The sequence below is a fragment of the Lepisma saccharinum genome, chromosome 2 (genome assembly GCF_977018435.1).
Source record: "Lepisma saccharinum chromosome 2, izLepSacc3.1, whole genome shotgun sequence".
NCBI lineage: Eukaryota > Metazoa > Arthropoda > Insecta > Zygentoma > Lepismatidae > Lepisma > Lepisma saccharinum.
In genome coordinates this window covers 195,653,595-195,670,962 of record NC_139230.1, presented here as the reverse complement: position 1 = coordinate 195,670,962, position 17,368 = coordinate 195,653,595, and the positions used below count along the sequence as shown (strand labels likewise).

The window sequence follows — 17,368 nt, the reverse complement described above, 5'->3', positions numbered from 1 at the left end:
ACATAATCTCAGGGTGTGTCACAGATTAATCAGTATTGTATCAATATTAGTCAATCTAGACATTTCAGTGTATCAATGCCAATAATTTTATGGATCTGACATTTCTGTAAATAACCTAGTGCAATATTCTGCCATTTTGTTATCATTTATAGATATAAATATATAATCCACATGACCTACTTTTTTATAAAAAGAAGTGGATAAATACACAACTTTTTTTTATATTTTATTTTTAAAATTTTAAAATTTCATATTAGTACAGCCTTAAAATATAGCAGTCTTGATACTTACTTTTCAGACATACTTTTTAACTATCTAATGTTAGAAATATTTTAAATCAGACAAAAAAAAGCATGAATGGTATAATTACATTCTAGAAACCATCTTGAAGCTCTGGTGTGGAAGTCTGTTATTTCTCCATTCTCCTGTCTACCTTCATTTGTGTATCTCACAAAATCGTTTGTAACTGAATCTACTTCTGATAAGTAGTGTTGTACTTCAAGAGGTTTGAGCATCATTTTTTGTACTGCACTCCGCATTGTGTACCATTCTTGTCCATTTCTGTAAAAATAATTTAAATATTATTTTGACACCAGACTTACATGACTACACTACATGTTAATAATGCTAATTCTATAATATAATAGTAGCTCTACTAAATTCAATAGCATTCATCGAAAAATGCAGGCTTGACCAGGACTTGAACCCGGGTCTATGACAGAGTATGGCAGAGACCCAGGTTCAAGTCCTGGTCGAGTGCATTTTTTGCTTAAATTTCTCCTGTGCGTGTCAAATCGTAGGTAAATTCAATAGATCTAATCTATAATCATACTTTATCATAAACTCAATTTTATTGCAGTCAACCTTAGAGTTCTTCTGTGTTGTCATGGTGATTTTAAACATGAAGAAATAATGCAAGAAATGCATAAAGGTGTACCCCCTCGAGAATTACGTTGATTTTTTTGTTAAATGACAGATTTTGATATTTTACATAATACCTAGGAATAAAATTGGTTCCAGTGTGCGGAAAACACAAATAACAGATATATTTGATCCCAAAGTATGGCCTGTGTAAGTAAAAACTTACCATTCCCATCTCAGAGTACTTTCGCTGCTTTTTATTAGTAAAAACTGGTTGTATGCACATTCAAAATAGTTAAAGAACACATGCAAAAGATCACACCATCCTAACTGAACAAAAACGTTGAAAATTGCTATCAACACCAAACCTAACAGTCCTACCAATAAATCTAACACTCCTAATGATAATTTCATTTCTATTTTGGTTTCATGCATTTTCGCGACTGGCCCCATGGCCAGTATAATTTTGTTTGTGTTGTCCTGTGTTTTGTCCTCATTTGTGCTGAGTGCTCCTTTACAGCCTCGGTTTTTAATGAAAGTCAGAAGATTTTAATATTTTATGATTTTAGTTCTGCAACGTTAGAGTTGTTATGTGTAACTATAAGGGGCTGGACCCTGTATAACGTGATGGGTGCAAAATAGCCTTAGTGCTGACGCACACAAAATTTTAAATTCAAATCAAAATCAAATCATGCATTTTCAGTCCTTCGTGTTTGATTTACTTTATTTTATAATACATTTATGAAACGGTAGGTAACATCCCAACTGCTGCTGTTGTGGAATGTTGTGTTGAGTACTATATTCACTGGCACGAAGCATTTGGGCTGTTCTGCTTCACACTAAGGAAACAGGTGTACTTCACTTCACAATAACACATTTCCGCGAGCAAAAAACAACTCAAAACGTTCAAAAACAGCATAATCTTCATAACCATGCAAAATATTTCACTTTCTTGAGGGGGTGCAGAGGGTCAAGGGTACCAAACCACATTGCACCTTGATGGCAAAATGGCTGCCATATTTAAACCACATGGTTGAACTACAGACCCAGAGTGTAATCACACACACAAAAGTTTTTAAAACAATGTTTAAGAAACAAATGTTGCAGTAATATCTCCACTCACCTCTCTAACATCACCCAAAATTGCTTCAACATCCCTTAAATTTTTTCATACAAAGGTCCAATTTTGGATTCTAAATTTACCCTTACACAGTCCAAATGGTTAGTAGCCTACTAACAAATAATTAATAGCATTTAGTAATTCAAACACTTACAGGTTTCCAAGTCCAACGGAATGATTCTTCTTCTGACGATATACAAAAGAGCCCTCCTGAATAGGTGGAACAGCAGGAGACTTTCCGGTATTATACAACACAGTTTTTACATCTTCCAAGTCAAAAATATGAATGACTTCTTGTCCTGCAAAATTTTGTCGAACAACTGGTCCATATTTCTTATGAAGATCTTGTAAAACTTTGTGATACTGTTTGACATCATAAGGACCTGTTAAAATATACCTTTGTGAGTTTCAAAAGTTAAGAAATCCGACTACAGTGGACTCTTTTTAATTCAAATTCCAAGGGGACATGGAAAGAATTTGAATTCTCACAGACATGTATCATTAAAGATGATTTCAAGGGGCATAAACTTCTGTTGGAATTATGAAGTAATTCGAATTATGCAAGTTAGAATTAAAAAGAGTCTGCTGTAATTTAAATTAAATTATCACCTAGCTACTTCAATTGCCAGAACATTGATACAAAATAGTAATATGCTGGATTTGAACACTGATCAATCCACATTGTTAACTCATTATGGTGTGAGTGAAGTGAGTGATAGTAGCAAAACTGTGCATAAGGGCAATGTAACCACAATAAAAGGTAATGGTGAAAATGAAGAAACAATTGAAAACAATAAAGGTACCCTTCGAAAATCTACGAGGGAGAAAAAAGTGCCAATAACACATGATAATACTTTTTTATGGGTAAAATAACTGGAACACTGGATGGTATGGTAAGCTCTAAAAAGTCAGAAACCTTGAACATATTTCATCAAAATGTTCAAGGCTTAAATACGGATAAGAAAATGATGTTAGAAATCCACCTATCAAATTTCTCAGAAAAAATAGATGCACTATGCCTCACAGAACATTGGCTAAAGAAAGAACAACTCAAATATATAAATATCCCATGTTATAATCTCATATGTAGTTATGCTAGGCCAACCATAAGTAGGGGAGGGTCATGTATATATGTGAAGAATGACATAGAGGCAAATGAGTGCACAAAATTTTTGCATCTAAATTTAGAAAAACATTTCGAAGCATGCGTAATGGAATTACCAAAACATAAACTGGTTATTGTATGTGTATATAGAACCCCAGACAGCGACTTAAAAATATTCATAAAACACCTGGATATCATCTTAAATTACTACCAACAGAGTAACAAACTTGTAGCGGTTATTGGCGATCTAAATATAGACTTTCTAAAAGGAAATCTCAACAATAATTTAAACACACTCCTTAACATGTATAATTTAGAACACATGGTCAAGCAACCCACAAGAATCACCAAATACACAGAAAGTGCACTTGACCAAATACTCATAAACCAACACCTATGTAACTGTGAGACATCTGTATTTGACGCAGGTTTCTCTGACCATCAAGCTCAAATGTTTTCTTTATCACCAACCACAGTGACTAATCCAAAACACAGTACCAAAAATGAAACACAAGTTGTAAGTAAAAGGTCATTCAGCAAACAAAATATTAATTATTTTCATTATTTATTAAGCAACGAAACGTGGAGTGATATTCATGAGTCCAATGATACAGATGAAGCATATAAATCATTTCTAAAAACGTTCACTTATTATTTCGAAATAGCTTTTCCCAAGAAACAAGTTAGAACTTCAGCAACCCAAAAGAACCACTGGATAACACCTGGAATTATTAAATCTAGTGAAAGAATGAGATATCTAAGCAGAATCAGAAAAAATGAAGATGCCACAGCTGATTTTGAAACATATTTCCACAAGTACAAGTCAATCTATAGGAAAATAATAAAAAAGGCTAAGCAAATGCACAATGAGAATACCATTATAAATTCCGAAAATAAATCTAAAACAATGTGGCAAATTTTAAACACAGAGCTACATGGAGGCAGCAAAAGAAAAGAAAATATTGCACTACAACATAATTCTGAGACTGTAAAGGAACCTCTCGAAGTTGCAACATTATTAAATGAATACTATGCAAATGTTGCGAAAATGTACTCCACCCCCAACACTAGTACCAGTCACAACACAAACAACTTAAAGAAATTAGGAACGTGCACCAAAACAATGTACTTGCATCCAGCAACTACTATGGAGGTTGAAAAAATCGTACAGAAACTCAGACCTACTTGGTCGTGTAGTGCAGATGAAATCCCCACTTATGTTGTCAAACAATGCAAATAATATATTGCAATCCCACTGTGCCACATAATCAATTTGTCCTTCACTGCAGGAGTTTTTCCACAAAAGCTGAAGGAAGCAAAAGTAATTCCAATATACAAGAAAGGAGATAGAAACAACTTAACCAACTACAGACCAATATCTCTCCTCTCCCCCTTCTCGAAAATTTTAGAAGCTACCATGAACAATCGAATTGTATCATTTTTAGAAAAACAACAACTTATTTCAAATACTCAGCATGGCTTCCGCAAAGGGAAATCAACTGAATCTGCTGTGTTTCAATATTTGGAATATATAAGAGAAACATTAGACAAAACGGGACAATGCACGGGACTCTTTCTAGATTTAACAAAAGCCTTCGACCTAGTACCCCATGAAAAACTATTACAAAAAATAAAACACTATGGCATAAGAGGCATCGCACATGATTGGCTCACATCCTATCTTAGCAGTCATATGCAAATAGTCGAGATTATCCACAGAAAGGATGACGGTGTGCAATCTAGCTTTGTCTCAAAACCCTGCACAATATCAAGTGGAGTTCCACAAGGTTCTATTATTGGACCATTACTCTTCTTAATATATATTAATGATTTGCCATTAAATTTAAATTCAGCAAAAACGACTCTTTATGCAGATGATACAAGTGTAGCCATCACCGGTGGTAAGGAACAAACCCTTAACTCTAATATCAAACATGTAACAATCAAACTCAGCAAATGGTTTTCTGACAATAATTTAGTATTAAACAGCAGCAAAACTGTGGCTGTCAATTTCCATCACACAAGGAACAAAATGATAAATGAACCAAATGTTACATTAGGTAATATGACAGTAAATCACGTTAAAACAGTCAAATTCCTGGGAGTATGGATTCACGAAAGCTTAAAATGGGACCCACACATAGATCACCTTTCCGCAAAACTAGGTAAAATTATATTTGCCATTAATACACTGAAAACAATATCAAACTTAGAAACATTGAAAATACTATATTACACTATGTTTCAATCTTTATTAACATACGGTATAATCTTCTGGGGAAATTCCACTAATAGTAATAAAATTTTTGTGCTGCAAAAGAAAATTGTCAGAATAATAGCAGGAGCTAAGAGAAATACACCCTGCAGAAGACTGTTTAAAAATTTAGGCATATTACCCTCACCATGCTTGTATATACTTCATCTGCTGATGTATGTAAAAACTGACTTAGACGATTCCTTCAAATGTAACAACTCCTCACATACATATTATACAAGGAATGGCAGCAACCTCACAATACCATCACACAACACCACATTATTTGAGAAAGGACCTAAATACATAGCTGTTCACTGTTTCAATAACCTTACAAGTGACATAAAAATAATACAATCCGCTACCTCATATAAAAAGCATGTAAAAAAATACCGTGCGTCCATTTCGATCTGCAGCCGAGAGATCGGAAGAAGCGTGGCGGGCGGCACTGACGGAGATGCCGACATTTGCGGCCTGAAATGCCCGCTTATTTTTATGGACATATGCAGACATTTATATAAATATTGCAAAACGAGCACTAACCTGTGTTATAAGAGTATGGTTTTAATTTTAGTAGCTTAGTGACTGTATGTGCCGATGATTTTGACACGCCCACCTCTTGTGAAACACGGCGTAGAGGTTTGTTTGGAGAACGTTCTAACGCTGCACCAATATCATCGAGTTTTGCTTCGGTTAGAATCCGTCGTTTTTGCTTAGGTGTTTTAAAATTTAACGATACAGTTTCTCGTAATTTAAGGACAAGATGTCTAACCGTATCTCTGTGTGGAGTTGAAACGCATGGGAATTTCTGTACAAATTACCTACACACATGGCCGTATTTAGAGGGGGGTTTCTAGGGTTCAAACCCCCCCCGAAACTTCTGACATGTTGGATTAATGGAAGTTCAGAAACCAAAATTGTAACAATTTTTTTTTTCCGAAGCATCACAAAAATACATGGAGACAACGTTGAAACGATCGAGCTAGAATTTTCATACATTTGGAATTCTGAAACTTGAGTGAAACAGGATTTATTCTCAGAATCGTAGCCCACCCGCGACCCCTCCATTTTCACTTCTGCTGCCATCTTTCCAGTGTTGCTCCTGCGTCACAAGGAATATAGACTGTAAATTCCCTTATGATTGTCCCAAAATTCCCTTTCCAGCTTTTAAATTACCTGTCCGATAAAGTTCAAACCTAGGATCTCCAGTTTTGTAGCGCATTACGTTCGCGATTGAGGTTACAAAAATTTTATTTTAAAGTCAAACAACAAAAACTTTATGACTAAAATTTCCATCTAACTTTTAAAGCTTTTCTCTTGAAGGTATCTAAAGTTTAATGACGAAGTATAATAATTGTCCATTTCAGTACACACTGTATAAAAAAAAAAAAAAAAAAAAATATTGTGCTGGATATTCACTCATCTGTTGGATTGAGTAAGCCCCCTCAAGAATATAACAATAATATAATAATTATTATTAGTAGTATTATTATTATGGAATAAAATTGTTTTATTATTATGAAATTTTAATTATTATTGTGCAATTATTGTTATTATTTCTATTATTCAAATTTCTGGCGACGCCCATGGGAACAATTATGAATGAACCCCCCCCGAAATTTTTTCCTGCCTACGGTCATGCCTACACACGTCTCGACACGAGTTTGTTTTCACGTAGGTACGTGTCATACATAAAAAAATCTTTGTTCTAACGTGAATCTTGCGGCTGGCATTCCAATCGTCTCACTGACACGTCACACATACACACTACAATAACACAAACAAGTAACTGCAAGTAACCAAGAATAACACTCTTGCGCACAGTACGAAATTAACACGCTCTTGGTTTACATTGCTCGCCACTATATTTACAACTCTGTCTTCATCTAGTCGCGAAGGAACAAAAAACTCGAGCTCGGAGATTTCGGATTGCAAGGAAGCTCACGAACACTATTGACTTTTAACGGTTTCTTCTACAGCGTATGATACAGTGTTACACATTCAAAACCTCCAAACGATCCCCATCGGCACAAAACTCTTTCAAGGATATAAACTTAAGCAGGACGTTACTGGTCAAAACTATGATTAAAATGTTTTATTATCTGTGGCTCTTAACATCGTTTCTAAAGCGTATTTATTTGTGCATATAAGAGCAGAACTTGGATGAATTACAGAAGAACTTTTGCGTGTTATAACACAGGTTAGTGATCGTTTTGCAATATTTATATAAATGTCTGCATATGTCTATAAAAATAAGCGGGCATTACAGGCCGCAAATGTCGGCATCTCCGTCAGCGCCGCCCGCCACGCTTCTCCCGATCTCTCGGCTGCAGATCGAAATGAACGCACTGTACCTATTAGATCATTGTTTTTATTCTGTTAAAGAGTACCTGACAATAAATTGCAAATTGTCACATCCTAAATGAACTCCTAGGACATGTATATGTATGTATTGATTTTATCTATTATATGTATGTAAATTAATGTAAACCTTGCAACTAACAGCATGAACAAGGAGAATCAATTATAATGTAATCAATGTTTTTAAATGTTATGTATAATATCTTCATACTTGTACCTATTTGAAAATAATTATTAACTGTAATGTGCTGACATGTTCCATACCATGTGTGGAAAACAACACCTGTACAATGGTCAAAGGAATGAAATAAATCATATCATATCATATCATTCTCTACATATAAAACATTTTTATGTGCAACAAAAATATATAGCTAAACAAAACTTCCTCTTGTTTTTAGATATTGCCTCCACATTATTTGACTTATTTTTATAGGATGGTTATTATGATGCAATCTTTATAATTTTCATGTCTTATTTCTAATTAAATCATATGTAAATTAAAACCAATGAACCATAACTAAATCTAACTCTATATTGATTTTATGGTTCCATATTGTATACATACCTAAATGATACAGATACGAGGTTCCAAAAATAGGGATTTTTGTAGGCCCTGGAATTTCATAGTAAGGTCTCACTTCATCATAACTTTTAGTAAACACCTCGTCATTTATTGGAATATCTGCTGCTAATGTGGAGCGATATTTCTGGATAATTTTCTTATAAAGCGTCCGTTGTATTAAATTCTTGGAAATTTCCTTCATTTCTTTCTTCAACGAATCTTTAGATACTTTTCACTTCAACCTATAAAATAAAATACATGTAAATTATTAATTAAATGTAGCTTTGGAACATGATCAATTTAGAGGAATTCATGTAATTTTGTTTTGGTCTGTTTCTCTGTGGCATAACGCAATGCTGAACTCGTTACAACTTGACATATAGAAAATGTTATCTTTGCAACTTCAGCTTCAGCAGAACATGTGTTTGCAGAGGATTGTAAAATAGAGAACATTTCATTGTTACAGTCCCTCTGTGGAGGCACATTGTGCTTCGGATCACACTTTAAACTGTAGATGGAGTCCCGATTAGCCTTTCTGTGCATACAGTGAACTTCAAACTAAACTTCATTACAGCCCAATAATATATTTCGTCTCGTGATCGACAGAAAAATCACCGAGGTATTTCAATTTGAAACAAACAAACAAACAACACTCATATTTATTAAAAAAAATCAACCCTACCATAATCTCATTATCAGTGAAAGGCGGTCATACCATGCCGCCCCATCGTGTTCTGGCCAACGCCGCAAGCAGGATTTTTCTCGGGGGAGTGGCAGCAGTGCTTATAGTGAGGGAAACGTAATTCTTTCTCCCAGTCTTTCACGGCACCCCTCTTCCATGTTTTCACGCTACAATTTCACTATTTGAATTATATGAAGTTTTTCCAGATATCTCCGGTGGGACAAGTGTCCCCTTTGTTCTGAAGTCACGAAAAATGCATTCGTTGTTATGTAGCCATTGAAATTTTCGTGACGTCACAAGTCGAAGGACGGAGCGATTTTCCTTCCAAAATTAAATCGAATTAGTTCATAGGTCATAAGCTGACGCTGAGAAACATTGTATTTCATTTTGGTAGAGGTGTGCGGGACAGAATTTTTTGGGTCGGGACGGGATCGGAACTGGAATTTTTTTAAATCCCGACATTCGGGACGGGAAAAATTCGCAATCGCATAACATCTTGTGTAATAAGTTGTAATATAGTGAGAAACCCTCCTAACGTTTTCGACTTTAGATGGCGCTGCTGATAAAGGATGAGCCCCCCTCCGCTTCGAAAAAAATCGTGGCTACGGGCCTGGAATAAAACCTACCAAGTGTTTTTTTCAATAGGTGACGGAATCGAGTCTCTTCGCCACCTCTTTTTAAAGTGGAGTGATTAGAGAGAATTCAGAGGAGAAATTTGATTGAAAGGATTATGCGCACGCGTGTGTATGTGTGGGAGAGAGGGGGAGAAGGGAGAAACATAGAGGAGAAAGGTAAGTAATGAAAAAATAAGAAAATGGAAACAAGCAAAAGGAAATGGGGAAAGAAATACAAACGAAGTCAGGGGAGAAGGGGAAGAAGGAGAGATAATGCATGTTTGTGAAACTCATCTATAATTTATATCTGCCCACCCTAATTTATCAATGGATCCTGCCCACCCGGTCAAAATTTTCTGGCGCCGCCCCTGGAGTAGCAATGGAAGAAACTCCCCAAATTATAAAGAAAACACATGTATTAAGTGCAGAAGCGCATGATACTTATGATTACACTATGCTATGCCCTAACTATGGCACTATGCCCTATCCGATAACTTAATGTTAACGCATGTTTTCTTTGTATTAAGCAGATATTTTCCCTTCGTATTTTTCGTTACAACAATTTTAAAATTATAATTCCTGTAAATAAGAAAGCCCTAGAGAGAGACATGAAATAGAAGATCAAATATTTTTTGCAATAACTATTCTTTTCGATAAATGTGTATATATAAAACAGAGGGCCATATTTACTAGCCATGTGGAAAAGTATGATATCACGTAAAAGAAAACAGTCACTTATTAAGAACAACTATAAAAATAAAACTATAGTCGCGCGGAATTATTATGTATTATTCTTTACCGGATTCACAACTATATAGCACTTAAATTGTGAAAATTGCAAGTGACGTTAACAAGTGCTGTGCAAATTTTAAGTTTTTTTTAGTTCCCATATCTTTTCTGTTGTTGACGATCGTCTTTTTAACAATCTTAGTTTTTTAGCACTGCTTATGCATCTATCATGTTCACACATAATTTCTGAGGTTAAGATTAAATTAAACTTGCACTTTAATGTAATAGCTGCATGTTCAGCATCAAATTCCCCATGTATTGAATTGGGAGAACAATTGCCCATCAAAAGCGTGAGGACACAACAGGAGTGCTGCCACATACAATACCTTGCTTTGACCAGGCCCATTCTGAACCAAGTTTGAAATTGTAGCGTGAAAACATGGACGAGGGATGCCGTGAAAGACAGCAGATTAAGGCTGTGTCCGAAAGCTGCAAGACCATACTTGAAGCGAGCATACTTCGAGAGCATACTCGCAGTACGGTCTTGAAGCCTGTAAGCGGAAAGCTTTCGAACTGCACTTCGACTGCAGCGCCAGCACAAGTGAGGAATGCAACAAAAGTTGCTTCGAAACTAAAATTATCAAACATCGACTGTATGTGCCACTCTTGTTTTCCGTGAACAACACACACATGACTCGGCGTGCAGTTTATATAACACAGCACGTTATTAATTATAGAAATATGAAAGAAATTTGCTCTTTCAAATTAATTTTCACAAATTCCGCAACATGGTTTACGATCGCGGAAAAAGAAATTGTTTTCTCACTTTTAAACACTTCTCACTATAGAAGAAAGAAACCACGCATATATGAATAAAACCAATAAATAAAATTACATAGTATTTTAAAAACTTGTTTACTTACATTTCCACACAATGGAAGAACTACAACTACCAGCTGATTGACTTCCGACGTCCATTTTTTTAACAAATGAAAAGCAAGCACAGATCGCAAGTGTGCACCGCTCGTGTGCTGCGTCCTCTGGTCTTGTACACTCGTTTGCTTGGCGCTTTCGAACTGCACTAGGTGACGTCACTTCCGTCAAGACTGTACTTCAAGTATGTACTTTGTACCTTTTGGACACAGCCTAAGTGCCTATGCAAATTATCCAAGTGCTGGGGATGCACCTTTCCCCACTTTAAACACTGCTGCCCCCTCCCCCGAGTAAAAATCCTGCGGGCGCTTCTGAACGTATGTACAAAATTATTAATCTTAGGTGAAAAGAGTTTATAATATTACATGCGTTTCCTTGTGATGTAAACACGCATCAACTCCCCCCGAGATCGAGAATGTGTGGGGCCCTACTCCCACATCCCCTAAATGTGCCTTCATGGCACGGAGCTATATGCACGGGGAACTTTACCTTTACGATGTGTGAAATATATAATTTCCTGTCGACATTTATTTTCCAGGTGCTGTGCCCCCCCCCCCACCGGGCGAACGTTTATGCGCACGCGCAAACACACACACACACACACGCACCCTGTCCCAGCTAACTGTAGAGCAGGGCCGCGCATATCGACAGAGGAGGAGGAGGAAAATCGAGTGGTGAAAGCGCAGCAGTCCGTACGCTAAATGCACGGCTTGTCAAAATTTGCTCCTGCAGTTTTATCCTTAATATTTCCCTAAGAAATTCTCAAACCAATCGTACGCACCTGGAGACAAACATACGGTCCGTTTGCCATGTGCGTTGTTCAAAAGTTTGCAACGCTGCATAGGAAATCGGGTAACTCCCGTCCGTCATTACACAACCCCGTTTCTCTCTCTGTTCATTGGTGGAGCCGTCTCGCGTCACTACTTCCGCAAAGACTTGTTCTCGTTCGGCTGGTCTACAGTTAGCTGGTACGGAGTTTAATATCACATCCTCCACGCTTTTCCTTCTACGTCGACAATGCCCCGCTGGTTTCAAATTACAAAAGTGGAGCAGTTCTGACAACTTCGTATCGAGATTGAATGGAAAATATATCCCATTTGAAAAGGGGGGGGGGGGGAACTGGACAAATATGCATCCCGAAAGTTACGGGGCACTGAGTTCATTTAATAAAAACCGGGATGTCTAGAAAACGTAATCACCAGGGAACGGTGTTGGATACATAAATGCATATTTACTTATTTTAATGAAAATATGGAATTAAATGTGGACTTGCAATTGTGAAAAATATCAACTTTCCTTAAGAAAGCAGCTCAGTTAGCTAAATAAAATGCATTAGACTTACATTAAATTCCTTGTAATGCGAAATTCAAAAATAAAATGTTACCACCAAAATAGTGGATTACCAAACTTTTATTGTAATGCGAAATTCAAAAAAAAAAATGTTACCAAAACAATGGCTTACCAAACATTTATTTAAGTGCTGAAATGTGAATCTTCTCCTGTTGTCGCTAATGACAGAATTTATATTGACTGAAAATGCCCACAATATTGCATGAAGTAATGGGAGTATAATTAAAATATGCAATCTGGCAATTAATTTCACCGCGAAAGTTGAGATTGCATTCTCTATTGTTGACAAGAAAGTTGGAGTAACAGATGTATTGTCTATTGTTAAGATTAAATATAAATAGATAATACAAAACGAACAGAATGCAGAAGAAGGAACATGTAGTAATAGCATGAATATGGAATGTTGGAAAACTTTTGAAATGTGGAAATATGTAAAAATAAATAAACTTTGTAAAATATGTGCTAAAAGCTAATATATATGTAAAAATATGGGGAGAAAATAACATTTTGGGGCTTATATACCACGATTAGCAAAGATAATACAAAATAACATTGATTTTAGCATCATATGAAGATATGTAGTCACATATAAATCTATTCCCTGCTCAACATACGCATTCAGGAAGGGAAACTAAGATAAAGAAATAATGGAACAAAGCGATAAAGGGATAATCGTGAAGAAAGAAAGAGGGAAGGGAAGACAGAAAACAGAAAGAAACAAGGGGAAAGGAAAGATAAACGAAAAATAGAGAGAAACGGAGGAAAGCAGGATAAAACTAGGGAAATGAGAAAGAAAGAAATAATCGTAGAAAGAAGGATACAGTAAAAATAGTAGAAAGAAAAGGGAAGAAGCCGTTAAAGAAAGAGAGAGTGGGAGAGAAAAAGAAAAAGAGAGAACGAGAAAAATAAAGAGCGTAAGAAAGACAGAGCGAGAAAGATAAAGACAAAAATAGGGAAACAGAGGAAGAGAAATGAAGAAGGGGAGAATCATGTCTTTTATCAAGAGAGCAAAGCCACAGAATATACAAATATATTTGTTCTGGGGCACTCGGCAGTACCTAAATCTGTAATGTGACGCTGTCCTACTGTGTAGTTGCATCCAAACAGATAAAGTATTGCTTTTATGCTTTTATTGTATAAAAATATGAACTATAGGCCTGTACCGTAACGGACATTTATGGCATAGAATGGTTTATTTTACTTCGCTTTTCTGCCACTTATGACTAAGCTCTTTTCAGTTCTTACGGCGTGCGCTCTAGAAGCTGGCAGGGGAAGTGGGGAGCGGGGAACAAACCGCTGACCAACCAGAGAACAGACCACCTAGCGGTGGAGCCGAGAGTTACGCAGTTGCGGGAGGAAGCTGCAGCGCTAACTTCGTTCTGTACATTGCTGTGTTGCCAATTCACCACTTTGCTGATGGTGTTTTGCCCCTGTGTTGATTCCTGTTTGTTATGAGCGGAATGTAGGAATAACATGCGTCGGAGTAATTGTTGTCGCGTCGTGTATTGCCTAACTGCTTGTTTCTTCGATAAACGTGTATGTGGCATGTGACGTGACGTTAATTTGTACTCTCGTTGTTCCATTGGGAGCTTTGTGTTTATCAACGCAGTAAGTAGGATGGCGAACAGGGAGGAGGTAGTTCGTAGCCAAGGCAGGAAAATAATCAGTAGGATTCATGAATATTTTTAAAAGGAAGCAGGAAACAGTGGTCCCTTGGTAAGTGTGCACATGTGCACAAAGTGCAACAGAGAGTGTCGGAAGCTTGTGAAGTGAGTAAGCGAACTGTGCAGCGTATTGTTAGGGAAGGCCAAGACAGTCTTGAGGCGTCGGGTTCCACGTCATTTGAATCACCGCACAAACGAATCAAAAGGAACAGTATCACAAAGGCAATCGACGGTTGCGATAAAGATATAATAAGTAGAATTATCCTCGGCTATTATGTAAAGGGTGAATATTCAACACTGAACAAGTTTTCGTTGATTTGCATACACAAATAAACTTTCAGTGGGGAGTTTCGTCGGTGTGGAGGATACTGAAGTCTATGGGGTTCAAGTACAAAAAGAGCAATTAGGGTAGATGATTTCTGATGGAGAGAGTCGATATAGATACAGCCAGAGTGACGTTTTTGCGAAAAATGCATCTTCTCAAAAATAAGGAACCTTTGCCCTATATAGATATTTTATTTAGATGAAACGTACATACATCAGAATTACGCTCCAACGAAAATCTGGCAAAATAAAGAGGGTACATGGGGTTTAAAGGGCCCGTGGGTAAAGGTGGGCGCATTATTGTTTGTCACGTAGGTTCCAGTCACACTGGTTTTCTACAGGAATGTAAATGAGTTTTTAGGCCAAAGGCAAAATCGACGTCTGATGACTACCATACTGATATGAACGCTAAAGTATTTACACAGTGGTTTCTGCAGTTTTTAGATACGCTTGACGAAAGGAACATCAAAGACGCAGTGATTGTAGTGGACAATGCTAGCTACCATTCGGTACAGTTTGAAAGAATTCCTACAACGTATACACTTGATATACACTTATCGGTATTCTACAGACAACAAGATGGGGATAATACGCATACTCAGGCCATACGCGAACCATGGGATGTCTGTATTTCATGGTTCTTTCGATTTCAACTCGCCTTTCCCGCTACTCTGACAATGCTGCAGTCTCCTCTCTAATCGGCCTGTCTCGTTGCGCTGGATAGGTCGTTTCCCCGCTCCCCACTTCCCCTGCCAGCTTCTAGAGCGCACGGCATAAGAACTGAAAAGAGCTATAATTGCGAAGACGGGGATGAGTGGCCATATGATGAAATTCATGAATTGACACTCACAAACATCCATGCCCAGGCCGGGATTCGAACCCGGGACCCCTGGCGTCGTAGCGCGATGTGCTAACCAATCCGCCACTGAAGCAGGCTTTCAATGTGATCGTTACATCCCAGAAGTGTTTGTGACTGTACATTAAAGGGGAAACAAATACAACATAAGTTATCATAGAATAATAGTATTTATCAAATTATATATATATTTGTTTTTGTTTTCGCATTTTATGGGGATGTAAGGAGTGACCTCGCTTCTGCGTAGTATACCCCGCCCCGATAATTCAATATTGCAGGCCAACGAGGCTCTGGCGCCTAGACTCACAGTCAAAAACTTATGTTGTGTTGTCCATGTATGTGCATGGTTATCCAATCAGCAATTTTCTCTTAGAGTGAAACACACGTATCTTTGCCGTTGCGCAGATAGCAATTTTCGTTTCGTCTCCCTCTCTCTCAGCATCACGTGTTCTACCCTGCTCGCCAACCTTCGTCATTGTTGCCAATTGTCATTCCATTACAGGACACACTCGCGCAAACATCATTGAAAACAATTGAATAGCGCTCCAGGTCGCGGTTCACAGCGTTCAACAGGGACGGTAATGTGGCAATATAGCATGACGTAGTGGTTGCTTCTTTTATGCAGTGCATGTTCATTGGCTAGCTAGTAACTAGTGTTGCTAACTGTATTAATGAAGCACTAATTATATCACGGAAGAAGAAAGGCAAAGTGGCGGTGAGTTTTGTTGGATTGGAAGCACCATATTTTTATTTTAAGTATTTGACTGGTTTGAAGTTGTGTGCGTGTATTGCTTGTGTGTATGTGAAAGTGTATGTGTTTGGTTAGTATACGTTAAATTCCATAATGCCCCCTGCACTACTATTGTTCATATTTCATCACTTTAGAATTGCTCCAACGAAATAAATTATGTGGATGCATGACAATTTCAACTCTCGGCTCCGGCATGTGTTCTTGTAGAAATTGTATGACGGAAGCTGTTATTTATGTTGCTAATGTGATGCATATTGCTTTCTTTGTTAAAATTGGCATGCTTTGATGAGTGACAAGTTTATAACAAAGGAAAAAGACGCGCGGCTTATTGTCTAGTGGCAATATATGAACTTCTTATTCTTGTTATTGTTGCGAAAGCCTGCATCGTTTGTAAATGTACAACTAAGGCAGCCGACTGCCGCCCATCACAGGCAATAATACTGCTTAAGGAGTGTTTGTGGTCCAATTGCCGCGGTTTAACACATTTGCAGGTTATTTGTTCTCAAACCAGTGGTAGTGTCAGTCGTGTATCAATCACATATCGCCTCCCCGATGGCGCAGTGGTAGCGTCGTCGCCTTGTATCCAAGGGGTCCCGGGTTCGATACCCGGTGGAGGCACAAGTGGTTCGGATCCCACTTTAAACTGTAGGTCCAGTCCCGATTAGCCTTACTGTGCATAAAGTGGACTTAAAACAACATATCAATCAATCAATCAATCAATCACATATCGTTGCAGTTCCAGTACCAGTGTGGACGGGCTTATTGGGAGTGAACAGTTAAAATGCCACCAGGTCAATTAATGCAATGGAAAAATATTTTTTTTTTACTTTATTTGAAATCACACAAATAATTAATCACTATGAAGACGTCTTTTTTGCATCATTTTGGGTAATTTTACGTATGTGTTAGTCCATATTTAGCGAAGTTTTAGTTCATATGTATGTACAGTCACGGACACTACTGGGTTGTAACGAATCCATTGAAAGTTAATGAGATTGTTACATTTCAGAACTGTCCGTGACTGTACATATCAATTCCAGCCCTGGTTATAATGCATGGCGTTCAAAACTCAACGTTAGATAGAGCTGATTTCTGTAACAGCTGTGCCTCGGCGCACTGTAGCGATTTTTCTATCGAACGGATTAGCAACACTGGTTCTCGCGGCAGAAACTCGTGGGTTACACTATAATACTATTCGT

General features: G+C 37.3%; 1 protein-coding gene and 1 long non-coding RNA gene across 4 annotated transcripts in view; one reads left to right on the top strand and one right to left on the bottom strand.

Moving 5' to 3' along the window:
* LOC145984245 (putative cytochrome P450 CYP44) overlaps positions 1–17,368 on the bottom strand; it is a 29,978-nt gene that overhangs the window by 11,413 nt on the left and 1,197 nt on the right. For both annotated transcript variants that reach the window (XM_083117837.1, XM_083117838.1), the window contains exons 2-4: positions 8,270–8,508; positions 2,136–2,364; positions 371–561 (exon numbers count right to left, since the gene is read on the bottom strand). In XM_083117837.1, coding sequence (XP_082973963.1) covers positions 371–561; positions 2,136–2,364; positions 8,270–8,468 — 619 coding nt within the window. In that variant the 5' untranslated portion in view covers positions 8,469–8,508. The remainder of the gene's footprint in view (positions 1–370; positions 562–2,135; positions 2,365–8,269; positions 8,509–17,368) is intronic.
* The window catches only part of LOC145984246 (uncharacterized), a 64,028-nt gene continuing 62,568 nt past the window's right edge, over positions 15,909–17,368 (top strand). The window contains exon 1 of one of the 2 annotated variants that reach the window (XR_014441293.1): positions 15,909–15,996. This is a non-coding gene — a long non-coding RNA (uncharacterized LOC145984246). Of the gene's footprint in view, positions 16,134–17,368 lie in introns of both variants that reach the window. The other variant, XR_014441292.1, reaches the window with a different exon arrangement.